This window comes from Thunnus maccoyii, chromosome 22 (assembly GCF_910596095.1).
Source record: "Thunnus maccoyii chromosome 22, fThuMac1.1, whole genome shotgun sequence".
Lineage (NCBI taxonomy): Eukaryota > Metazoa > Chordata > Actinopteri > Scombriformes > Scombridae > Thunnus > Thunnus maccoyii.
Genome location: NC_056554.1, coordinates 13,655,847 through 13,683,146, shown reverse-complemented (window position 1 = coordinate 13,683,146; position 27,300 = coordinate 13,655,847). Strand labels below are relative to the sequence as shown.

The window sequence follows — 27,300 nt, the reverse complement described above, 5'->3', positions numbered from 1 at the left end:
TTTCATCAAGCCATATGCCTAGGTATTTGTAGGAGGCGACTCTTTCTCTACATGTACCTTCTAATGTCAAGATAGTGGAATCAGCTGCTTTAGAGTGAGAACAAGTGAAGGTCATAAATTTTGTCTTTTTTTTGATTTAGGACCAGTTTTAAAAGTGAGAATTGCATTGATTGAAAAGCATCTTCCAAGAGCTCTATGGCTTGATTCAAAGAGGGTGCCACCATATAAATGATTGTGTCATCAGCGTATAAATGTATCTTAGCTGGATTTATTCCATGACCTACGTCATTTACAAAAATAGAAAATAAGATAGGGGCTAAAATAGATCCTTGAGTGACACCTTTGTTTGCTGTAAGTGAGGCTGAGGTATAATTTTCTACCGAGACACACTGAGTTCTTCTGGATAGATAGTTCTTAAACCAATTCAGAGCCATTTAACTAAGGCATATACAGCTTAGTCTCTGCAATAGCAGTTCATGATATACAGAGTCAAACACTTTGGACAAATCAACAAATAGAGCCACACAATGCTGTTTACTATCTAACTAGGATAGCTGCCATTATAAGAGAGTCAAATACTCTGGCCATAACAGACAGTTGAAGTTAGTTAATAATATGCTAACTCATGGCCTCAGAAGTAATGCTAGGTTACTACTGTAGGTAGTAAGCTAGTTATGGTTGGTGCCTACTTATTGTTGCTAAAATACGATTGGGCAATCTCTGTTTAGAGGGAGGGATTTAGCAACTATTCTGTAACTGGCACCTCACAAAAACTGTCTGTCCTTGAGCAGGACACTGAATCTCTGACTTATTGTAAATAACCATGGATTACAGCACAGCTAAATGGCTCAAAATGCAGAACAATGCATCATGTTCCAACCAGGTTTATATTCAAACAATGTACACTCAAAAGGCCTCTCAGATATCTTCCTCTGCAACTTTTCAAACGGACATAAAAGAAGACACGAAGCCGGCTCTCTAAAGCCCATTTCCCTACCGCCCAAGACATTGTGCTATCAAAGCCTGCAAAGTGGAAACACCAGAGATACCAAAGGATTGTAAACACACACACACACACACACACACACACACACACACATCACAAGTCCACAACAGCACCCACTGTGGCAACTGTTCAATACAAGACAGAAAAAAAGAGTACAAGAAAAAGGAAATCAAAAAATCAGATATGAAATCTAAGCTATCAGTTGGGATTGACCTGCAAATTTGAGAAAAGGCAACAAAAATATCTCTTGTACTGCTTTTTTCTAAAAAAAAAAAAAAAAATCATAAAGGAAGGAAGTTTTTTGAAAAGTAAATGCACTTCTATTCAAAACCTGAGTGGCAATAAACTCAATATCCAAAAACAAAAAAACAACAACTGACAGATTGACAGACACTTCTCTGAAATATTCAAAGTGACAGAGTGATGGAGTCAGAACAGCAGAGAGAATGTGTGCAGTCGGACAGGGCAGGGCATCACATGCCCTTTTTTAGGAGAGGTATTTTTGGATACCAATGATTGTGACAGGTGTATGGTCACACTTTTTCTCTACTATATAATGAGTAAAGAATCTTTACTTGGTGTAATCACATCCGTTTCATTATCCATTATTACGCTTGTTATGTGCCAGTTCTTTTCTGAAGAGGAAAAATGCCGAAACACAAATCATGCCACTAAAATCAATTGTACTATTAGCTTTGTACTGTGGGCTGAGGAAGCATGAGGAAATGTTTGGATTAGGTTAACAAATTACACTCTTGAAGCATGCCAATTTAAGAGTAGAGAGAGTAATTGTTTTTGTGATACTCTATTGATCTTCTTGATGGAAATATGTGTCTATTCACTTTTCTTCCCACAGCTCATGTAAAGAACAGAAGGCTTGTAGCTGGTGGGGAATCAGCGCCTCGCTCAAATACACCTCAGGAGTGAATATGATCCAACAACAACTCAGTCCAGTGCTCTGGTACAGAAGAACACTGTTAGACATCTCACTACCTAGATGACTGAGATGAATCTACACAGATTTATCTTATAACTAATACATTTGAATGCAGGTCATATGTTACACAAATCCTTTAGAGATAACTAATTATCAGTGTCTATTCTTGACAAGCTTGTGGCATTAAAAAAGAAAGACAAAATGGTAAATGAAATATTTTCTAACAAGCCAGAGAGCTATTTTGTGATGATTACTTCCAGTTGCAGATGCTTGTGGTGGTAGATACCAATTTTACCCTAAACAAGCAAGGAAAATAATTACTGGACCAACATTATTTAAAGCCAGAAACTGGCTTAATAATGTGTTTGTGGCAAATGGGGACACTGCAGGTTTTCAAAATCCAAGCAGAGCTGCAACGATTTGTCAGTAATTCTAATGAAGCAAAAATGCCAAAAAAATTATCTGGGTTCAGCTCCTCTAATGTGAGGATTTGCTGCCTCTCTCTGTTGTATATCATTGTAAACCAAATATCTTTGGGGTTTTGACTGTTGGTCCTTATGTCACATAGGACATAAGGAATAAACAATGGACATTTTTCAGTATTTTCTGATCATGCATCTTTATCATCACAGGAGAAAAAAAATGTTTTTCTTGCACCTCACAGAGTGTCCCTTCACTTTAAGGTGTGAACTATTGATTGCACATGTAGATGCAACTCTCTTTGACCACAGGTGCTTGTTAATTGGTGGCACATCATATCACTTTTAGTGTTGGTCTTATCTCTCTGTGTCTGTTAGGGTCAACCGCATTTTGGGTCCGGCCTAATTATCCTCAGATCTGTTTGGATCAGGTCTGACTGTCTTAAAAATGTATTTATGCAAGGTTTCAGTTGGGTTTTCCGTGGTTCAAAAATCTGAAATTCTTCAACTTGTCATGAATGAGTTAACATTAGAATGACTGCCAACTGAGCTTGCATTACACTCAGTGACCTGCCGGTGTGTCCTCAACAGGCTCTCTCTCTGTTGAGTGACAGAGGGAGGGTGGCGTTCTCAATGACATGTCAATCATTTTGCAGCCGCTGTCGACCTGACATTGTCTTAAACTGACCTTAATTAGCCTCTTGACTGTGACCTCCTGACCCTCCTGTAGCCTTTTTGCAGACGTGTGCCTCTCTTTGACCTTGCATGTGTATATGTACCAACATCTCCACTTCTGAAGAAAAGTTCCTCCTCCCTGGGCATTTCTTCACACTTTAACCCCCCTCCCTGAACCCCCAAAAACTGTATCCACTGCCTGGTCCTGATTTTAACTCTCCTGGTCTGGCTACCTCCCAGATTCTTATGAATTCACAAAGAGCTGGCATCAATAATGAATCACCTACTCAATTATTGACTCCTCTTTACATCACTAGGCTTTACTGTTCCGTTCCCGCCGTGCTTTCTGAGTTCCATTACCTGTCCTGTGCTCACTTATTTGCCTGTTCATTTATTCAGGGCCTTCCTTTCTCCCTCTGCTCTCCCTCTTCGCCCAAGCTGTCAATCTGAACGCAGGAGGGCGGGATGGAGAGAGGAAGGAGGTGGGAGGATTGCGAGAAACTTGAGAGAAACAGAGCAGATAGTGGCATGCACCTCCGCCTGTGTGTTATGGTAGCATGTGTGCATCTGAATGTGTCTTGCATATGTTTTGAGTATATGTTTTTGTTCATTTGTCTCGCACATCAACCTTCAGCGAAGCTTGCCAAATTATCACTCGCTAAGAGATCCTGGATGTATAGACATGTATTTGAAAGACAATTCCACTTTACATGGAGAGAGAGACGGGGAGAGTGGCAGATAATCCTCATTGAAAGTGGATGAGATGAGAGCCAGGTCCACTCTGCGCTCAACAGTGATCTTACAGGACGCCCACACAGTCTCCATCAACAGGAATAAAAAAGAGAAAGAGAAAAAAATACATAAAGTAGAGAGATTGTGGCCATTTGCTTTGTCTTCTCTCCTTTCAATCATGTCATGCCAACATACAGTACATACATAAACATAATTCAGTGTTTACATTCTGTATCATTCATCGTTCAAAATATGTTCGCTCATAATCGCTTAAATCATGATGAAAAATGTCTGTAGTTGTCCATGGAGTGATTTAACATTTTTCAGCTCATTGTTTTGGTTTTTTACAACCTGCAACTTTAATATCTTTATTCACTCTCACCACTCTCATCTGTGTTGCTTGTTGGCAACAAACTGGTGAAAACAGTGGAGAATTTAGCACCTAAAGAGCCTGAGATATTCCTCTCAAGACATGGTGGCAAAGATAGGGCAATAGAATGAAAGAAAAACAAAATGGAAAAGTGAAATATGTCTTGTATAAACAACTTAAGCACCACTGTATGTCCTCTTGAGTTTTTATTTCTGCCATCATCCTCTCTCTGGTCTTTTAATTGTTCTTAAACTCTACATCTCTCTAACTCTTTCCTGTCATTTCAAACAAATCCAACATGTGTTATGAGCGGGGTTGTGGAAAGGCAATTGCCGAAGCATCGGAATACAAATCAACATTTTTTTCCCCCCACAATAAATCCCATCTTCTCTCTTGTAACATGTTTGTCTGCATCCCCTCCACACCTCTCCAACACTCTCCCCGTCTGTCTTGACTGCTTTCCATCACTCTCCTCCGTGTCTCTTCCTGCCAAACTCTCCTTCCTTCTTGCTTTCTTCTCCCCCCGTTGCTGCCACTACTCTCCACATCACTCCCTCCCTTCCTTCCTCCTCCCTTGCGCTCTTTTCTTTTTCCTCACTCCATCTCTGCCTCCCTCCCTGCCTGCCTGCCTGCCTGCCTGCCTTCCTTCCTCCTTCCATCTCCACTCTCTCAAGCTGACAGTACCTGAGGGAAGAGGCCACCTGCGGACCAAGTGGAGAATCAGCCGACAGCTGTGTGCACACTCTCTCCGGTGGCCTTCAATTATTCACTCACTTCTCCCCCCCTCCTTTTCCCCCTCTCCATCTTCACTCTGCCCTTTTCATCTCCCCCTGCCGTCTCTGCCTTTACCTCTCTGTTGCTTTTTCACACCGAGATTGCATGTCTGCTTCTCTCGTTCTACCCAGTCCTGTTATTCCCTCGTTTAATCCCTTCCTCCCCTTGTTGCGCCCATCCTGCGTTTTTTCTGTCCCTCTTCGATGCCTTTAACACTCTCACACACTCCTCTGACCATCACTCCATCATTTTCTCCCCCTCTCACCCTTACTGCATCAGCCCAGTGGCTCCTTAACTCCACTTCACTAACCTACTCCTTCTCTTTCCCTCTGTCTCCTCATGTCTCCCTCTTTTCTCGTGTGTTTCCCCAAAGATTGATGACTCTCCGCTACAAGGCGAGTGGGCCTGTTTAAAGATGCATGAGGTGATGAGGCCAAGTTTTCTCCTTCTCTTTCCCTCTGCATCTCTCCGCCCGACCCTTCCTTCTGACGGCGGAGCCACCTCTGCGAGAGGCTTCCCACAGATCCGAGGCAGTTAGAGGCCACCTCCAAATCAGACAGCCTCCTCCACCACCCCTCCCCCCCATCCACCTCCAGCTCTTGTCAGAACGGCTGAGTGTGACGTATGACGATCAGCTAGCCGACAGTGTGATAAATGATGCCGCTGAGCACCCGCGACTCATAAACGGACAAAAAAAGCTGGCAGTCATCGATATGATGATGCACTGAATCAACAGGGAGAGGAGAGATCACTGATGCTCAGTACTCAGTGTGGTGAAAAATAAATAAATTAATGAAAACAGTTTGAAGGGCAAGCTGTTGGCTTTATTTTTTTTTTTAAACCGGTGGTGATGGTGAAATTGTTTGTAAAAGAGATCCAATTCAAATGTTTATATTTTAGCTCATAATAAAGAATACAAATTGTATTTTCCCACCACACAATATACAGTAGTTATTGTGTTGTATGCCATCACAAAAATGGCTGCTGACCTACACACAAGCATGAAATGAGGCCTTCATTTAGTGTATAAATAAGCTGATGAACTGTTATAGTATGTGACCTCAAGTGTTACACATAAATTATTTGGTTTAACACTTAAGAGATTACAGGTTTTTGGGGTCGCTCCTGTGGCTTTGGGGTTAAGTGGCCAACCATAAAACAGCAACGCCCCCAAGTTCAATACCCAGCTGGGGACCTTTGTTGCATATCTTCCTTCCTCGTTTCTTGTCATCTCTCTACTGGCTCTATCTAATACAGGCATGAAATGCCCAAAACATAATTAAAAAACCAAGAGATTAAAGGTTTTCCCCCTATTTAGAATGGAGTAGAGGTATCATATAATAGAGGGAGCAGTTAAAACTAATTGAAAGTGCAACTGACCAAAACAGTATGCATGGGGATAGTTATTACTACAGAGAAAAGACCATTACTGTTGCGTATTGCAAAATCATTTCCACAAAACAATGGCTGATTCTGAATTCTGGAACAATTCAGTGGGTCCAAGGTTATCAACCAAGCTTGTATCAAGTCCCTCTGCTGTCGTCTCAAATGGCAGAAAAAGATGTTGTGAATATTCAACACTAATTTCTGAAAATATGACTACAAACAAAATTAATGGCAGGTAAAGTATATTTTAAACCTATATATATGTGGAATTTTAAGTGACTGTTGTTGATGCTCGAGTACAAACACGGAAGTACTTTCAAAATGTTAGTTAATTGTTTCTAACAAGTCTTTTCATGTCTTCTTTGATCTAGCATACATAGCAGAGCTTTGCTAACCTTCAACTATTAGCTACAAAATAACTCCCACTTTAGTTAAAGCTGCACTAATCAATACTTTTATGTTCCCATTAGTAAATGATAAAAATAACTACATGTAATTTGAAAGGTGTCGCTCCTGGTGAGAATCCACAGAGAATTATTACCTGACGCTGCAGTTTTCTTTCAGCTTTCCAGAGCGTTTTAATGTCTTTCAGCACATTGTTTTGATTTTTCAACTGGTGCTTTTGAATAACACTCAGCCCCTTTTACTGCAGCCAGAGGCAGCTGTTTTCACCAGAGAGCTCTAATAAACCAACTGTACACTACCTTCCCAGCACCAAATGGCCAAGACAAAAAGTTACTAAAGTTACTAAAGGTTTAACTTTGTGGAGCCTTTAGTTGCTAGAGAGCCTGATATTTCCTTTAGGAGTTGGTGAAGACCAAAGCAGAACTAAAGGAGAGAGAGTGAATAGAATAATGAGTGAATATTGCACTTAAATTTATTGGGCAATTGGAAACAACTCAAAGTGAATGCTAATGTTGTTCCATAAATATACAACTGACTGCTAGTACAGTATCTTTGCAATATCAACTTTATAAAGGTGATTATATGTCAGTGCTGTGTTTACAGCTCGTTGTGGTACCCCTAAGGGGCAAGAAAACAATTAATCCAGGTTTAAGCGTCAAATCAGTGTTACTTTTGTACTATCACAGCATGAACTGGCATGAACTTCTGTGACTGTAGCTTTCCAGTATATTCTTTTATATAGCTGTGAACCTCAGATGGCACAATGCTTCTTTACATTAATAATAACACATGACAGACATTGATATGAATGGCCAAGAGTGAATAAGTGAACAAAGTACAGTCAGAATGCTTCTGACATGGTGTAGACCACTGAGTTTGTCCATAAAAGCAGCTCGAGCACTTGACCGTCAAGTGTCTTGCTCAACATTGTTTGAAGCGTGTCTTATTCAGACTTATACAGCTGGAATTTGAGGTATTTTTTCTGTTCACAAGCTTGCTTCTATGACAATTAGACCACCAGCTTACACTGACTAATGAGGCACAACATCTGGAGTGTTATTTCTAGTTGAGCATCAAGCATAAAATGACCAGCTGAACCTATCAGCGATAAGCAGATGCTCAATACCGATGATGAGTAGGTCAAATAATGATTATTCTATTTCTAGCTCAACAGATGTCAATATGTCAATAACTCTGACTGAGGTCTCAATGATCTGGTCAATAAACCTTTCAGTTTTACAATGTTCCTAATATCCACATTGTACCACACAATGAGTCATAACCATGCAAAACTCAATTTCTCTGATCTCAGTCGTTCAAATGAATCGGAGTGCGGCCGGCATCTGACCCCAGAAATGAACCCTTGATTAGTGAATCAGCAGTTTGACCTGAGCTGCCTAATAGACTGCCATCAAGCAGGCAGGAGGTAAGGTGCGGAAAGTGTCTCTTTCCCCTCTCATTAAGGCCGACACAGACAAAGCTTCCAGCTGAAATACGATAAGCAGAGACAACTCTTACTCCGTTTTGTCTGACAGAGGAGAAGAAGAGACACTGGAGGAAGGACTATTAAAAAGGACAGTTCCTGAGATTCGAGGTTTGCTCTTCTTTTTTTTACATATTCTATCATTTTAGACTGACTTAATAATGTAGCTTCAGACAGGGATATGAAGTCATTACTTTCACTGAGATCTCCCTGAGCATATTTATAAAGCATTTACTAGAAAATAATGAGGGAAAACAGTTCAACAGTTTGAGAAATACACTTACTGGCTTTCTATCTGAGAGTAAGATGAGAAGATCAATATCAATCTCACATCTATGTGGTAACTACTGAGCTGAAGTCAAGGCGTGTTTAGCCTAGCTTAGCACAAAGACGGCGGAAACAGCTAACCTAATACTGTTTACAGTTTTAAAAAAATGTCTACGAACAACTCTAAATCTGTCTACACAATGTAGTATTTTAACTGTACATAGATATAAAGATTTTAGAGAGAGTTTTGTAATGGAGCTATAGTTTGACAAACTGTGCAGCATCTCTGGCTATTGTGCAAGTTGCCAAATATGGTCAGTAAGCACAGGTTTTGGTTTCTGTACAAGCAGGATGGTAAAAGTTTGTGTTTCCCACTGTGTAACTTCCCCTAAAACCAAAAATTAGCAGTTTCATATGTCTGTTTATGTCCATGCTAAACACATGAGCTACATTATGTTAGCTAGCTAGTTTCAGAAGTGCTGGTGGGTGTATTTTTGGATGGAGCAGGGCTAGCTGTTTTAGTCCACTCTTCATGTGCTAAGCTAGGCTAACTGTGTCCTGACTACAGCTCTGTACTTAACGTACAAACATTAAATAGAGACTGTACAGATTAACCAAAGAAGATGTAACGTAACTGAGCTTTAGAGGTGCTAATGGGTGGATTTGTTACTTTTGGACAGAGACAAGCTAGCTGTTCCCCTCTGTTTCCAGTCTTTGTGCAAAGCTAAGCTAACAGGCTGGTGGAGGTACCTTCATATTTATCATACAAACATGAGAGTGGTATCAATCTTCTCATCTCATTCAGGGAAGGTAAGCAAATTTCACAAAATGTTCAACTTTTCCTTTCAGAGGGGAGCAGTGCAAAATCGAAATCAAAGATTAAATGAAATGGCAGAGAGAGAAATACATGTGGAGAAAGAGAGACAAGAAGAGAGAAAGAAGTGAGACAAAAGATCACCACAGAGACATTTAGAGAGAGTGAGGTAAGAATGAAAAAGAGACGGACAGGAAGGGAGGGGGGAGAGGGAAAGGACAGAAAGAGGCGGAGATACAGGGGGAGAGCGAGAGAGAAAAACAAGGCTAGACAGGGAATCGGATGGTCAGAGCGAGAGAGGCAGACTGACAAGCAGAAAGAACAGAGTTAGTAGCTGATAAGTGACTGAAAAATACAGATGAGGGAGAGGGAAACAGAAAAAATTAAAAGATGCACTTCTTCTACCTTCTCTATCAGCCCGGAAAATGAAGGTCCGAAGGGTGGTGACTACCTCAAACTTGTTGTCGCCCAATCCTCGCACCTGTCTGATGCCGCTGGCCAGGATCATACCTTTGGAATACATCTCCTAAACAGAGACACAAATAAACACACACTAAATAGGCATATAAACACAAGCAGACAGTCGCACAGCACCATGCATGCTAATAACGTTACTGAATTGCTGCTTATTCCTATTATCTGCATCTGTAGACCCACAATTACTTGACATGAGAGTGTCAACGCATTGTTTGCATCAATAGATGTGTAATTTTGTGCTGTATTACCGTCGGCTAGGATAGTCGCTCAGTTTGAAACACCACTGACAGACATCCTCATCAAACCAGAGCCATAACCCATCAATACAGTGTCAAATTTATTTGCAGTAATAGCTTCCCTGTTCCCTTTCAAGCAATAACTTTAATAAATGGCGTAGAGCTGTTGGACGAGAAGCATTTGAATCAAATCAGGAAACTATATGTTTTCCTATGAGCCAGCGCAAATGACCATAACTCAAATTATGAACTTGAAATTGTCTGAAAAGTGAACCCAAATTGCATTAAAGAAGCACAAACAAGAATAACACACATCAGCGCTGTCGTCTGGGTGTAAGGAGATATCATAAAACAAATCTACAAGCCGAAAACAAACTTCTCAAATATTTAAAAGGAGACATGCTTGCTGTATTGGGGATTTGGGTAAAGCACAGGATGTGCTTGATGGGGTAATGTGGGATTTGGCTGTGTGTATTGTTTCATTACTTCCATGTTTTCCCCCAGCAGCTCTTGTGAAGGCATCCAAATAAGGAGGATGTTGCACTAGAGGCTTCATGACCCTCTTTACAGTCTCCCTTGACAATGGCAATTAAAGTACTGGGTCAATGTCAGTGTGAAAAAAAGAGAAATGGATGGCAACAAAAACAAATCAATCCTCAATATTATCACTTCTAAAGAAGCAAGGACGGAACAGAACCGGCATCAAATCAGTATTCAGACCCCGATGTGACAAGTACGGCAGGGAAATGCCCTTAAAGTAGTTGGAAAAAGGCGAGAACATCTCAGATTATAATGTTCCTGCAATAGAGTGAACTGAGGGACAGTACATTACATATATATATATATATACCTATAACTTTTATTTAAACAGGGAGGGCCATTGAGAGCAAGCGCTCTTTTACAAGGACACCCTGGATTATAGTACATATAAAAGCACATGAAAGTTACGGTATACATCAACAGCAAATCATATATAAGAATAATAGAAACCATAAAAGTACACATAAAAACAATAAAAGCACACAAAAATGACATATTATATCAATAGATTATATAACAAACAAGCCAAATACATCAACATCATCATCTAATTTTACAAACTTCTGCAGATTGGTCCACTTGTGCTGGGCACAGTATTTAAAAGCAAGTTTCCCAATCTCAGTACTAACATGATGATTTTCAAGGACCAAATAGTCTTGGTACATAGTGCAGTGTGACAATGATCTATAGTTAAAAAGACATGTGAGATACCCAGGAAGTTTGCCAAGAAGTGCTTTGTAAATAAGTAGAATTCAGTACCGTTCTCCTCTCATTGCCAACCAATGCCACCCAAATTTCTTATATAGAATACAACAATGCGCTCTGAAGCCATCCCCAGTTACGAACCAAACGGTGGAATGACAGACTGCATCGAGAGGTTTAAGAGTAGAGGTAGGAGAGTGCATATAAATTACATTGCCATAGTCCATAATGGATAAAAAGGTTGACTGAACAATTTGCTTTCTGCAATTCTGGGTAATACATGCCTTATTTCTATAAAAGAATGCCAGTTTGGCTTTTAAGGGCTTAGTCAGCTCATTAATATGTTTTTTTTTTTTGAAGCACAGCTTGTCATCAAGCCAGAAACTAAGGTATTTATAAGAGGATATTCTTTCAATTGGTATCCCATTAAGGGTAGTTCTATTCACTTCAATGTGACTGTTGTCAGTTTTCAAGAAATAGACTAACAGTTCCACTAAAGTTACGCTTCTGCAGCAGCGTGAAAATCACTAGGTTATAAAAAAGACAAAAAGACTGCAGATGCATTGTCCATGTCGATAATGTCATTATTTTTGCAAAGCATGAAAAAAAAAACCCAGACATGTCGATCTTCATAGGGGCTCGACCTGAATTTTGATTCTCTACCTGTGCACAACATAATAGCTTGTGGTGATTGCCATGCACAACGCTATGTTTGCTCTACTGTATCATCGCTGTCACCACCCTGCAAAAGACACAAGAGTGCGGAGTAAGCGAAGGACGGATGAATGGAGGAAGAAAAGGAAGTGAACTTCTGACACCCTCTCGCCATTCTTAATTAAGCCGCTGACCTTGCCATCCACAAAAAGCCTATTTCTAGAGACCATACAGCCAAAAATACCAGCCGGGACAGTCAGTTAGGGAGAGGGAGGGACGGATGGAGGGAGCGTGAAATGAAAAAAAAAAAGGAGAGAAATTAGGTTTGTGTGAAAGGCCAAGGAGAGGACTTGAGAGAAAGAAAATGGAAAGGAGCGTGGAAAGATACAATGGGGAAAAAAAAGGGGAAAAAAAGATAATAACAGAGGAAGAAGCGACTGTGAAAATCCATAATCAAGAAGAGGAAGAGACGCGGCTGGAGGAGTGCGTTGCAGAAGAGGGAGGAGGAGGCAAAAAAAAAAAAAGGAGGCGTGTGGGAAAGAGAGACATCATGGTAGAAATGAAGATGCCTAAGAGGGTCAGGGAGGGGTCCGTCTCATATTAAAGCAGCATGTTAACAATGGCAAGAAGTGGCTCAACCTAATTACCGACAGCCAACCTGTGCATTTCTCTCCCCAGGAGTTTCGCACCAATATCTCCCTCTTTCTGTCTCTAAATTTAGATAGAAGTTAAAGGAAGGTGAGGAAAGGAGAAACAAAGTGTGTGTGTGCAAGTGTGTGTGTGTGTGGATGAATTAGCTTGGTGGCTGATAATTATACCCCCAGTATGGGTTAACAGTAATTAATTGTTTTAATTCTAGTTTTGGGGTCATGAAGGAGAGAGTTGTTTAATTGTGAATTGTGCATCTGTAAATACTCTCACGGCAGAGTCGGCGGGGGAGATGATGAAAAGGAGCGGTCAGCGTTAAGGCGGCCGATTCAGACACAACACCGTGCGTTACAGCCGCCCCCGCACCCACCGAGACACACACACACACACACACACATAATGTTTATAGACTTATCTCGAGAGGATGGACTGCCAAGGAAGCAATGAGGCCTAACTATCTCTCTTTCTCCAATAACAGACACACCTGACTCAACTCCCTCAGCCAAAGATCTCCTCTACAGTACACTTATTCCCCTCGTTCTGACCTCCCTCCCTCCCACTCTCGACTCCCTCGCTCCCACATCCTCTCGTTCGGGCTATCTCTCTACCGCTCCTTTTACCCTTCCAACATCTGTCAACCTGTGTCATTTCGCGGGGCGGTGTCGCTCTTTGTGTGTGTGTGTGTGTATTTGTGGAAACTGCTTAACTGTCTCTCTTCTTTTGAAAAAAAAAAAAAAAAAACAACCCGGTAAACTTCAGGAAACAATTAAGGCAAAGCAATGGAGCTAAAGCCTACAATAATGGAGGCAGTGTGTGGAGAAAAGCAGGGAGGAGGGTAAAGAGGGTGGAAAGAGTTTTACCAGCATAAGGAGTTAAAGCTCTGGTGTTTCTATAGCATCTCGTTTTCAGTGGAGGCATGAGGACACCAACTGGTTATAGTGAAAAACTGCACCTGATTTTAAAAAAAAAATGCTTGTGGGCAAAAATGCATCTCTGATCAGTGTTTTACCAAGTGAGGTGCCTTAAGGATTTTTAAAGATGATACTCCCAGGCAGAGATGTTTTCCAGTCTTTTGGGGCGAGTCTAACTCATGTGTCGAGTCCCTGGCGGTTCTCAGGTCAACTGCAGGTCTCTGAATGCTGAATATTACAACATTTCTTTTCAAACCTTTGTTGATAATGGGGGGTTTTTTATAGCATTTTTAGTTAAGACTCATTTGTTTCATTGCATAGGTCTTGTGATTAAATATTAAACAGTGTGCGGTCATGTGAGGCCTGCCTATCACGGTCTCATTTATTTTTTAATGTTCTAGGATTTAACAAGGTCAAAAATCTCTTTCAGGTCTTTAGGGAGTCTCACAGAAGTCAAGTCCAAGCCCAAACCATTTTTGGTGTCAGGTTTAAAACTTAAAGCTACATTCATTATTTGTTTTTGTGATTTTGGGTGGCGGTGCAACAAGCTGTAAAAGCAATATTGACAAACTGGCACCTTAAAAAGTTGATATAGCTAACATGTTAGCAAACACTGCCCAGTAGTTACACACCCAGCAAACACGGAGCAACATTAACATTCATTTAGAGTTGTGCTTGTGTCAATATTCACTCTCTTTTTAACTAGCTTTGCTCTAAACAAACTCCAGAGGGAAATATCTGGCTCTTTAGCTGCTAAGTGTTTACTAGCTAGTGGCTAGCTTTCTCTGTAAGGTGTGTGATTCTGGGAAGCTGGTGGTCATGGTTTTCACAGTTTCTTTTTGCTGAAAATAGATCCCCACTGTGGTTGGAACACTGATGATGATGTGACAGTGAACCACAACAAAGGCATGGGCCATAAAACCAAAACAATGAGCTGAAAGGTGTTATAGAAACTATGCAGAGCTGAGAGGAACTGCAGAGTCATGTGATCATTCTCTGTGGGTTCATCACTACGAGTGAAGCCTTTCACGTAACACGTACGCATTTTATCTATTGTTAGCATAAGAATATTGATTAGGGCAGCTTTAAGGAATAATTATGTGATTGTTTTTCTCTAGGGAACAATTTAAAGTTGTAAATCTAGCCAAGAGTTGGCCCAGAGGTGAATTTGATGAATTAAATGTCTCTCTCTATATTAGATTACTGTGAGAACACCCAAACTGCTTAATCACAAACTTGAGATATATCTCTATTAGAATAAACCTTTTTTTAAATGAAAAAATCTTGATTATTGAAATATGACAAGACATGTTTACATTTTAAATGTATGAAACCATGAAAAGAATTAAGTTAATGAAACCAAACATGAATCAAGGAGATGAAAAGCTTCTATATATATATTTTTTTTTGTTACAGTAAGTGTCAGCGCAGGCATCTTGGGAAGACACGGGGGGGAGTAAGCAGAGGAGCTTTCAGGCTTGGCAAGAGAGAGATCTGCAGCATCAGACAGTCAGACAGACAATCAGGCAGACTGACACACTGAAAGACTGATCCTCGATCCTAAAACCTCATCACCCCTTTGGCCTCCTATCCAGCCTCATCCCCCTCCTCCTCCTTCTCCTCCATCCTCTCATCCCTTCATCCCTCACAGCCATCCTCCTCACTTCCTCCCCTCACTACCCTGAAGCCAGGCTTTGGACTGTTTTCACAAACACACACACACACGCCCGCGCACACACACACATCCACGCAGACACACACGACACCACATCAGGACCCCTAAAGACTACATCTCAGGCCCAAAGCGATCTCCCGAGTCAATCCCGGTGTTGACGAAATCAGGCGAAAGGGGTGATTGATGAGACGGATCGGATACGAACGCTGCAGAGAGGGAGAAGTGAGACTGAGGATCTCGCTACTCTCCCACGCCACCTTCACTACCCCGATGATGACATCACCGCGGCCAGAGACCTTCAAGCTGCGACTGTGATTAAGTGCGATTAGTTCTGTCTGGGGCTGACAGATCCCAGAGGATTTCAAACTACAAAAGAGTTTTTTTGGGGTGTTGAAAGTTTGAGAAAGAGAACAAGCATGGGAATGTTCCACTGTGTAGGTATTTTTTGTTTTTGTGTACGGGGGGACACGCCATGACAGACAGATCAAACTGTCCCCATATCTGTCCGAACTAAATCCTAGCGCACGCTTTTCCCAAAAACATTTTTAACATCTGCAAAAAAAAAAAAAAAATCCAGAATCACAGAGAGGAGAGTCCAAGATGTCTACAACTGGAATAATCAGTCAATTAATCGGTTTCAGTCATTTTTCAAGCAAAAACTTTCTCTGGTTCTGTATTTTCAAATGTGTTGATTTGTTGCTTTTTTTTGTCTTGTGCTATATTACTGAATTAGAGCTGAAAGTATTAGTTGATTAATCAATTAGTTGATCGACAGGTAATTAATCAGCGACTCTTCTCTGTATAATATCCTTGCTAACTGAATATCCTTGTCCTTGCAATGAAGATGTTTTCTCCCTACCAATGTCTGCGCTTTATTCTTGCACATATACATTGCACACACTTTCTTTTTTCATTTTTGTATTATATTCTTTATTTTATTGCACATTTTATTAGATTTTTTTAGTCTTATTCTATATATATTTATACAGCCTCTTGCTCAGCTGCTGTAACACGTGAATTTCCCCCACAGGGATCAATAAAGTGATATCTTTTCATGGGCTGTTATTCATCTTGGGCTTTAGGAGATTGTGATGCTCATTTTTTACAAATTTCGATCAATGGAGGAAATATTTGACAAACTAATCGACAGTGAAAGTAATCATAATCAGCCCTAATTAGTTGCTTAGTTTTTGTACCCTGTCATGTCAACATGACAGCAATATGGAAGAAAATGTCTTGCAGTGTGAGCAGTACAGCGATCCTGCTAGTCTGCACTAGCTATAAAAGCACACACATACATGTCTCTGCACTGTGAGGGAAAGCAAACCACAGACTCATATTTCAATTTCTGACATAAAGTGGTGCTGAGAGACTTCCTGTCCGTCCGTGCAATCTTCTCCTACCCTCTCGTTCGCCCTGTGGAGGTGGCACTGTGCGGCGCACGGGGTGGTGCGGGGGCCTCAGCTGGCCGCACAAAGCAGGGATGACAGAGAGATTGTGCGCGACCTCTCCGCTCACCCGAAACATGATGAAGCCCTCTGCTTTCTCAGAGGGGAGAGTCACATTGGCAGGATGACTTTAAAAAAGTCTAAACAACAATCCCTGTTCTCTCTCTCTCTCTCTCTCTCTCTCTTTCACACACACACACACACACACACACACACACACACACATACAAGGCAAACTTTCATCTTTCCAAAAACTGTCGTGCCTCCGCCGACAGTGACACAGGAGTAAAAAGTGCTGACTCGCTGGCCTCCCTGCCTAATCCCACTCCGCCGGCGATGGAGCGTGTCCTGATAAATAAAGCAACAAATGCAATGGAAAGAGAAAACGAGGGGGGAAAAAAAAAAGAGAGAGAGCGAGCACAGAGGGCTATAATTAGTAAGTGATTAACGAGCAGGCATCAGACAGGTCCCACATCATTGATTGTGATGTTGTGCAATGCTGCTGCAGCGAAAACGAGCCGGCCCTGGGAGGGGGCGCCGAGGTCACCGCTCACACACAAACAAACACACACACACACACACGCACACAGAAATGTGTTTGTTCTCAGTGCGAGTTATATCCAACAGTCATTAGCAAGAACATGAAGGTGAAGCACATTATGTCAGATAGGTTATGGCCCCCTTGAGAGTCACTCGAGAACAAAGAATTCCACGCGTTAAAAGCGGTTTTGAAGTGTGTTCATATACTAATCATGTACACTTAACATTGCTGCAGACCATTTTTCAAATGCATGGAGTACAAGTTGAGATTTTTTAGAGGCAGCCATCGGTTTATATTCATTTCTGTGTGGTATGAAAATCAGTTAGCAGACTCTTATCAATCAAGCGTGTGTTCATTTTTATCAATGTTGCCTTATTGTTGCCAAATAGTTGCGTTTAAGTGCAGATTGATTCGAAATGTCTGCTGGTTATATTGCTGTGTTGAGCATTTTGGCATATTTTGTTAATTACATTTTTATTCCCCCAAACAAAAAAGGTATCAAAAAAGCATTATCCAGTGCTATGTATTTGAAATTCACTTAGACAGACTGTATGATGGAAGCCTTTTCAAGGCTCTGCTAATAGATTTTCATATCCAGTAGTATGAAAGATAGTGAAAGTCAATTGCTTATGGCTAGATTGCAAAAAGAGAGTGTTGAGCAGAACACTAGTTCGAAAGGACAAACCTGGTCATATAAAAGGACATCCAGCCATGGTGCATAAGCATGCATCTTGGCTGATAGCTTTTTTTTAGATTGTCTCAGCTGATGATCATTTTAATCTGCAGCCAAAACCAGTGTGTAAATACAGGCCCAATACAAAAAAAGCTTGTGGAAAAAATAACAATGCTGTCTAGGCTACAAAGGTGGAAGTTAAAGTCCTGTCTTGCTTACATCTCCTCTCCAGATTTTGCTTTTTCAACCATCCATACTCTCTCCCCCCCATCCCACCCTTCTCTCTCCCCTCTCCGTCCCTCCTTTTTTTCTGATGGTGAGGCAGGTAACGCGAAGTGAAATTTCAAACTCAGCTGTCAGACAGAAGGAGAATGAAGAAAAGGTACGGGGGAGGCAAAGAGAGGGATGAAAAGTAACTCAATACAGAAGAGTTTTAAAAGGATTTCTCTGACCATCTTTTGGTTAAAACGTCTTTGTCATCTGAAACCTCAGCTGACAGAGGCTTCTGGAAACTTCATACACAGAGTTTTAAAGGTGAAGATTTGATAACAGAATCTGATACTAAACTATGGGAAATACTAAAATAGAGAAGATTTCTTTAAATTTAATTGTAAAGAATTAAATAAAAAATAAAAAATGATGGAAAACAATATGTGCTGTGGTAATACAGCAGACTGTAATCGACAGCGACACAGTAATCAAAAAGGTACTTGCTGACCCCCATAGGAGGAGAAGTATAGATAAATCTCATTGCCTTCCATGGAACATTTAGGACTTATGATCTGACAGCGCCGGACTCTCCGTACTTTATAAATGTTCTGCACTTTAACACTTTATTATTTAATATATTTGTAAATTTTGTTGTGAGATTCAATAAAGGTCTTTAAAAACGCAAAGAGAGGGAGAAATGCTGAGGGAGGCAAAAAAAAAAAAAAAAAGAGAGAGGAGAGACTTCCCACTCCCTACCCTTTCTCGGGGAACTGGTCAGGTGCCAACATCAATGTACTTTACTGTATGGCTGGGCGGGCACAGAAAGTGCTGGCCCGTCATGCATGGCGTAATGTCGCTCTGTCCTTGCCCTCGTTCTTTACCCTGCCAAGCTAATGATGATGATGATGACAATAAGAACGAGGAGGAGGAGGAAAAGAATGGAACACTTAGAACTTGGCTCGGCCGCTCGTGGTATAGGTTTCTGCGACGGAGGGAGGAAACTGACTTTGCTAGTGTGCATGTGGAGGCTGGGAGTGTGTCAGCTAGGGGTGGGGATGTGTGAACATGTGCACGTGTTAGGTTTTAGGCTTTAGCGGCCGTTCGTGTGTGTGTGTATATGTCACACTTACCTTGTCATTGTTGTAGTAAGCCAGACTCTTGCCGTCAAATCTCACCCACCTCCTTTGAAAAACACATTTTCTGCAAAGAAAGGTGAAAGGGTGAGGTGAAAATGTGTTTTTTTTTTTTTTTTTGCACTTCCAAATTCAATCCATCTGGCTCACTCGACCAAACTAAGCAAGTTATTGAGTGAAATAAGCCACGGTAAAAGAAAAGAAAATCCAAAACTGCCAAGATAGTAAGCCAGTAACTAAATATGCTCTGAACAGGTACTCATATTTCATCAAGAGTGCCATTGATTCATTAATGTCAAGAGTTGTATCAACAGCTGTCAATTAGCATAATCAAAACAAATGGCCACTTTCAGTTTGAATATTCAACAGCCCAGGGGCAGCTTGCCAAACCTATGCAAATCAGGTGTTGAAGGAGAATATAAAAAGGAAGTAAATGATTGATAGTTCTGCCTTTGAGCAACAGTAAAACACGCAGCACCGAGAGACGGTGGAGAGAAAATGTGCTGTAGTTTTACCAGGAAAAGCCAAACTAAGTGGAAGTCGATTTATTGTGCATCTCAATACTGCAAGGCTATCTTCCTTTCCTTTCCTGTTAGATTGTGCTATGCATTATGAATAGATCTGCTTCAGGCTTCTGTATCCAATACCATTTATCAGTTTTAAATAATCATCAAAGATATAGAACATGTGGCGCAGCACAAGAGTGTCACAATCAAAATCAAAAGGGTCTGCCGGTAAACAGGAAACTGGCTCGTTGCAGTGTGGCTGGCGAGCAGTTTTGCCATTAGTCAGGCTGTGGTTTGTGGCATATTTTGTCATCTTGAGGTGAAAGGTTGATTAAAACAAAGATAACACTGAGTGAGAACAAACACTAACCTTAACAGGAAATGAATATGTATAACCAGCAATGCCAATGCAATGCAGAGCCGCAGTAAAACTGGCTGCCAAGAGCTCTACTGCAGAGGATTTCATGCAGATCCATGTATCATTACATCACATAAAGAATTTCTAATGTCTTATCATCTGAACTGAATCCAAAATGCAATCTAGTGCCTCTAATTGCATTTATCAGCTGGAGAAGTACTGTAACTTACCCTTGAGGCGACAGCTTGTCCAGCCAACCCACTTTGAGCACCTTGTGTTTGGGGGCTCCATAGAAGCATGCATACGGGGAAATATCGGGCAGTGCATTTATGCTCGCTCCCCTCAGAGCGTCTGCAGGCTCTGAGTAGAGGTCACACTCCACCATGATCAAGGAGCCTCCCTGAGAGACGGAGCCAGAGGCCGCTGCACCAACAGCAAGAGCATTGGGGGTTACCGCGAAACCTTGGTCAAAACTTGCTTGCGGCAAAATGCTGGCACACTCAACTACTGTTGAGTATTCATCTTTGTAGGAGTCTGGGATAGTTGGAGCAGGAGGAGACTCTTTTTCCTTTGAATCTCTCTTTTTGAGAATCTTTCTTCTATATGGGCACAGATGATATAATGTGTTAGGTGACAATATATCTATCTATTAATGTACAATTTATGAATTTAAAGCAACTATAATCGATATTTTTACAATAAAAATGTATGTTGTGAGAATTTGTTATGTGAGAGGCGTCACTCGTAGTGATGAATCCAGACAGAATAACAACATGAAACTCGGCATGAAACAGCTAAAAGGCACAGTTAGCAACTAGCTGGTGAACACAGTAGAGCATTTAGCAGCTAAGACAATGAATGAAGTGTTCAGATTAACTGGTCTTTTGTTAAAAAAAAAAAAAAAAACATGCAAAATACAGTACAATTGTCATTATTAATTGCACAATTTAGATTCTTATTTGTGGCCTTGAAGGAGTGGCACTTTCGAGAGTTAGATGAGAAGATACTCCTCTCATGTCTGTAAGCTAATTATGGAGCTAAAGCCAGCAGGCTGTTAACCTAGCATAGCCTAAAGACAACAACAACAACTTGTCATTTTTACATTTTTGTAGGTGGACAGATTAAACAAACAAGATATAACATGTTCATTAGTTAGCTTTAACTTTGGAGAGAGCCAGGCTAGCTGTTTCCCCCTGCTTCCTGTCTTAATATTAATGAGCTAATCACCTCATGGCTCTTTAGCTCCATAATTAGCATACAGACATGAGTGTGATATTTTTCTTCTTGTCAAGTTCTCATCAATAAACTGAAGAAGCAAATGTTGAGAACTTCCTTTAAGAAGGTCAACTGCTGTATATATCTGAGACAGGATAAAATTATTTCTACTTTTCTCTCAAAAACTGCATCTATTCTGTGATGCATCTACATTTTTAAGATGTGGCCACACACTTGCGGTGGAATATTCAATACTGGTCAATTTTAAAACATCACACTGACTTGCAAAGATGCATTAAAGCAGATTAAAATCATTCTGTGCCTGGAGTGGTGGCTGCAACCAGTACTTTTCTGCTTTCAGGATTGCATTCACTTAACCATGTGCTCTACTATACCGTGATACAATCTTATCAGCTTCCCACATGTTATACTGAGACTTAACAACACAAACATTGTCGTGCTCAGTAGTTCACTTTCTGAATGTCTGAATTTCTATTTATACCTCGAGAGTGTGGGACAGCGGTATTATATCAGCATACTTTACCTCTGTTTTTTCTGTTTTATCTTGTCTTTAAAACCCTTCTGTAACACTTCTTTACCGCCTTGGTCCTATAGAACACAGAAGAGATTAGCATCAGAAGAAAAGAACATGTCCATATTTCAGTCAGACATTGTTATCTTGTCGGTGCACTAAGCTATGTTAACTTTAGTGGCTAGGTGACATTTCTATTAACCTCAGGGGGCAAACTGAAACAAGCACATTTTCCACTCTGCTATGTGTCCATGGTGACAACATTAACACAGAGAGGGAAGTTTGGTGTACTGACTGTGGCTGCAACACCAGTGATAGTGTTAAAGATCTGAGAAATGTCTGTTCCTCTTTGGTAAGCTGCTACTCACTGTCCACTAGCGGGAGTGTATATGCTGTCTTACCGGAACACTTTCTGGTCTGTTGTACAGGAACGTTTCTCCATAGGGAGCAATAGGTGTCAAGGTTCTTTGAAGTGGAGCTAAAAAGGACACAGAGACAACACAATAGTGGTTTTGTCACGGCATTGAAAGTTGCAAAATACAGTGTGAAGGCCCTAAACGTGGTGAATGAAAGTAAAGAGCTTAACAGGATTGTTCCAGTTAAACTTTAAATCACTCAGATGTTATAGTGCTCTTTGATTAAACCAACTCATTGATCTGAATAAATGTGCCAACCCTTGATCCAAGCGAGCAGTAAACCAATTAAATTTAGTTTTAGTATGCCTATCTCTCTGCCTCTGCCTCTTCTCTGCCCAACTGGGAGTATGATCCTCCGCAGTCTGTCTCAAACAGCCTGAGTCTCTGCCAAGGCCATTTCTCTGTCTTTGCTCTTACAGGGGCCGCGGTCTGTGGTCGGTGGAAGCAAGGAAGAAGAAGAGAGGAGAGATGCTGGCCAGACACTATTAGTCTGGAGACCCGAGGCCACCCTGCGTGGGCCACTGCCTGTCACTGTGAAAAATGACACCACCCTCACCTGAGGATTGTGAGGGCCAGAAGACGCCGCCACGGGCTAGACACACACACATAGACACTGACGAGAAACAGAAACGCACTTAGAAAGTGGCGTCCAAAGATCGAAACACCCTCAGACACATAAAGATGCCTTGAGACAAACACAGACATAAAAGGATGGACAGTCAAATATGCACACAAAGACATAGACACACACACACACACACTCGTGCCCATACAGACGTGAATGTACTCCTTTTTAAAGCTTTACAGGCTCCAACTCACACATCCACACAATACAGACCATTACAGAGGGGAGCAAAGGGCGTGTACTGAGCTTGGTAAGCTTTATGAAGGGGTCAGTTTACTTCATGATAGAATCCACTCCAACACAGCAGACCTCTCTACGGACAGGCTTGGTGGGCAGATAGCAACCATCAATCATCATCTATCAGCCGACCTTCAGGCCACTCGCGATTCTCTTCGAGGGCCGCTGGACGCTACTGTACTCAATTCCTGTCTGATTCCTTTTATTGTTCCCTCGCTGGCCGGGTCTCCAGATTCTGCTTTTGTCGACCAAGCTGCTTTCTTTATCTGCTCCTGACCAGACTCTCTCAAGTCGCAGTCTTGGAAGCCATCAGCTCGGGGTTAGTGAGGAGATTGATTTTGTTCTGAATGAAGCCTCCCCTCTTTTAAGTCAGGGAGTTACAGGTCAGTTTGTTTATTATTGCTTGTCTGTGTCACTCCGACACTGAGCATAGAGGAAGGAAAGAAAACAGCCACCATGTGAATTCAAATTAGTCACCAAACAATTTAGCATTTTAGTCACTAGTTTCCTGAATTCACCAGTGAATTGCTCAAGAATAATACATGAAAATATGCCAACTGAGCCATCATATGATGAAGACTGTGAGATATTGTTATAAGCTCTAGAAAGTCTCTTTAAGGTGACCTTGACTTCAAATTTATTTTTTTGTACAAGACAACATCCCCACACAGCCAATACGTTGTACACATTTCAAAATTTGAGCAAATACTAATATAAAAAGTACTTTAAAGTAAAATCTCCATCAGCCTCAGCTGTACTTTGTGTTGACTGCTGATAAGCAAATATTAGACTCAAAATAAATTAAATAACTGCTTGATTAATCGACTGTGAAAACATTACTAATCGTTTAATCTATGAAATGATTTTTTTTTTACTTTACTTCACGTTTTCATATTGTTTGTTTTGTCTGACCAACAGTCCAAAACCCAAAAGTTTTTACACTGATATAAAAGAGAGAAAAGCTGCAAATTCTCACATTAAAGAAGCTGAAATACTAAAATACTTGAGTGTCAATAAAATCCTGAACTATTCTGATGTACAGGTGATCAAAGATTCAAATGAATTTTGGTGTGTTTCAGTTTGCTTCTTTGCCTTAAAAGCCTGCAAAAGAAGGCTTTTAAGCCTCTAAGCCAGCCTCCAATAACAAGTTTCAACTGGATGAAAGTCATTCTGTGAAACTACACTGCACATTTTTTAAGTTTTGGATCTTATCTTGGAACAAACTCTTCAAATATGCTCGGGTAAAATGATATGTCAAATAATTCCTTGCTAGACCTTGCTGTGAAGGGAGATTTAGCTTGCTAGTCAAGCTCCCTGTTCCCTGCACTGGGACCATCTTGGCTCCCTCTCTTTGTCCGTCTCTCAGCCTGTTTTGCATCCATGTCCTCTTCCTTCCTCCCAACCCACTTCACTGTCTCGCCTTCCTCCCTTCTTCTCTCTAGTCCTTGTCTTGTTCCATACAGAGAGAAAGTTGGAAAAACAAGGCCTGCCAAGAGACTGCTTCAGTAAAGGTACACGGAACAAGGAAGGAAGGGGAAGCCAAAAAAGGAACGTGAGGGGAGTTCAAGTGTAGAAATCTGTTGATACACTGACTGTTGATGACAATGAGAGGGAACGCCACAATGTGGTCAGATGGTTCCAACAAGACTGACATGTTCACAGATGCTTCAACACAAATTCATGCACACTGTCGTCACAGACAAGCGCCATGTATTCCTAGGAGAACACATCTACCTCAGCACTGAAAGCAGCTCACGTACTGTCTTGTCAAATGGGACGTAAGGGTCGACTGCGTCCAATAAATACAGGCAGGGAAGAAGATAAAAATTCAAAACATATTTGTACTGGTTGTACTACAAGCCTGTGTGTTGTTAGCAAAGTTAAACAACTTCTAAAAAACTTCTAAAAAGGCCAGCGACAGGAATACACACTAGGGTCTCGCAGAGGGACAAGATGTGAGAGAGCATATTCCCTGTGAGATGTACGCTTGAATCGGGGGGCGATGCCATTTCCCACGACACCCCCCGCCCCACCCACACAATACCATCATCTCCTCTCCCTACTTTCATCCGGGCAAACAACAGGCACCGCTGACTCTACTGCCAAATGAAATATTCATGGCAGAGATGAAGCGGATGCAGCTGAAAGACTGTGTGTACCTTTCTGTATGCCGTTTGCACCGGTGGGACCTTCGAAGCCGGTTAGGTGTTCAGGGCTGGTTGTTTGCGCTGGTGTTGCGCTCCTGAGGAGGATGAAAAATCAATGGATTAGAACCACCAATGCAGCACGTGGGAAAACTACAGTAGGTAGCACCATGTAAACATAAAGGCCTTCAGAATAGAGATGTGGAACTCTGAAAGTTAGTTTCACAGTTCATAAGTTCAAAACTATATTGTATGAGGGTTGTTACTGTATGTGGGATGCGAAGTTGAATATGAAATGAAAGGCCACGAGTTCTCTATCACTGTAAATTTGAAAGCAAAGAGAGAAAGTCTTGTTTTCCTGTTCATTCATACACTGCAGCGTTCAAATCTAGCCTATAAGTCACACTTTATGCTTAAACTTAAAAAGTTAGATTAGAACATACTACTCTCATGGTGGTACAATTAATATAAAGGTACCGCTAGCAGCTAGCTCTGTCCAAAGGTAACAAAATCCTATTCCTTTCGAAGGAATGGTTAGAAATTTTGGGAAATATGCGTATTCGTTTTCTTGCTGAGAGTTAGATGAGAAGATTGATGCCACTCTAATGTCTCTATGGTAAATATGAAGCTACAGCTAGAAGACAATTAGCTTAGCTTAGCACAAAGAGTGGACGCAGGGGGAAACAGCTAGCTTGACTGAGTCTGTAACTAACAAAACCTGCCTTGTTTTCGAGGTTTTACTAGGGGTTATGTGCCAGTCTGTTTTTTGGCCAGAACCAGTAACTTCCTGGAGACTGGCCAAGAAGTAGTTTGCCTCATAGCTCCGTGTAAATCAGCAAATTGCTGTTTAAACACAATAGCACTTATATGGATTAAACAAAGGAGATAACATGTTAATTATTGAGCTTTAGAGGTGCTGGTAGGTGGACTTTGTTACCTACAGACCGAGCCAAGCAATCTTTGTGCTAAGCTAAGCTAACCATCTCTCAGCTGTAGTTTCATATCTACTGTACAGACATCATAGAGGTATCAGTCTTCTTGTCTAACTCTTGGCAGGAAAGCAAATAAACATATTTTTCACATTTTCTGTTGATTTAACTTTCATCGTCGTACCTGTCCTGCAGTGGTGGCATGGTCTGATTTGGGATCTCAGGGACAGGCCGGTGCCTCAGCCGGTAGGAGCGAGTGAGCCGTGGACCTTTAGCAACCTTAAAACTCGTATGCATCTCATAGATGGAGTTTTCTACCATCTCGCATTGAAAACCTCCTTGGTCTTCGCTAAGGGTTGGGTGGAGGACAGAGTCGGTGCTAGACAGCGAGGGCTCTTCTGAGGAAACCTCCCAGTCTGAGGGGATTTCAGAAATGGAGATGGACTCACTGCTGCTGCTGCTACTGGAGGACAACATGGAGGCAGGGACGCTGGTATGTTGAGATGTGGACTTTTGGATGTTCTGGGGATTACGTGGGGCTGGTAGAGGTGGGCGGACATTTCTCTTTGGGATGTCCTCAAATTCTGATCCCAGTCCTGCTCCTGGAGGCAAACTCTGACTTCCCTCCAAATCATACTCGCTCTTCTCATTTGACTGAGGGTGCTGACATGAAGTCCCCCTCTTTTTATCTGGCAGGAAAATATGTCTTGGGTGTAGCACGGGTTTCCTCTGGCCCCTGCCGTTCTCTAGCCCTCCCTCTTCATCTTCCTCTCCTCCGCTCTGCTGCGTCACACGTAGCGCTTCCAAACTGCGGAGGATGCGTCTACGATGGCCTGTTGGAAACACTCTGAGCTCCAGGAGGCGCTCATCTGTGAGGTCTTTGCAGTCTTCCAGAACATGGTAGCCTCTCTGCTGGAAATATGGGGTGTACTGGGACAGGCGGAGGGTGCATAGCCAGTCCTTGATCTCCTGGCTGGGCTCTGGAGGCTCCAACATGATTCTCTAGTCTCACATCTGCCACGTCAGGAAGAAGCTGATGAATGTAAGGAACTTCAGAGGATGTAGTGGTCCAGCTTTGAACTGTAGACACAGAAACAGAGAGGATTATTTGAACAGCTGAAAAATCCATTGAGGCAAAGCAATAATTTTAAATATCTGTTTTTCCTACAAATTAAAATTATCCAAAGTGGATATTAATTTTGTCTTGGAGGGAAGTTCTGCA

At 41.5% G+C, this 27,300-nt stretch overlaps 1 protein-coding gene across 5 annotated transcripts in view; it reads right to left on the bottom strand.

Annotated features, from left to right (window-relative positions):
- arap2 (ArfGAP with RhoGAP domain, ankyrin repeat and PH domain 2) overlaps positions 1-27,300 on the bottom strand; it is a 137,596-nt gene that overhangs the window by 107,415 nt on the left and 2,881 nt on the right. For all 5 annotated transcript variants that reach the window (XM_042400807.1, XM_042400808.1, XM_042400809.1 and 2 more), the window contains 7 exons: positions 26,263-27,158; positions 25,165-25,247; positions 22,129-22,205; positions 21,740-21,804; positions 20,211-20,579; positions 19,114-19,183; positions 9,674-9,794 (listed from right to left, as the gene is read on the bottom strand). In XM_042400807.1, the coding sequence (XP_042256741.1) occupies positions 9,674-9,794; positions 19,114-19,183; positions 20,211-20,579; positions 21,740-21,804; positions 22,129-22,205; positions 25,165-25,247; positions 26,263-27,074 (1,597 nt within the window). In that variant the 5' untranslated portion in view covers positions 27,075-27,158. The remainder of the gene's footprint in view (positions 1-9,673; positions 9,795-19,113; positions 19,184-20,210; positions 20,580-21,739; positions 21,805-22,128; positions 22,206-25,164; positions 25,248-26,262; positions 27,159-27,300) is intronic.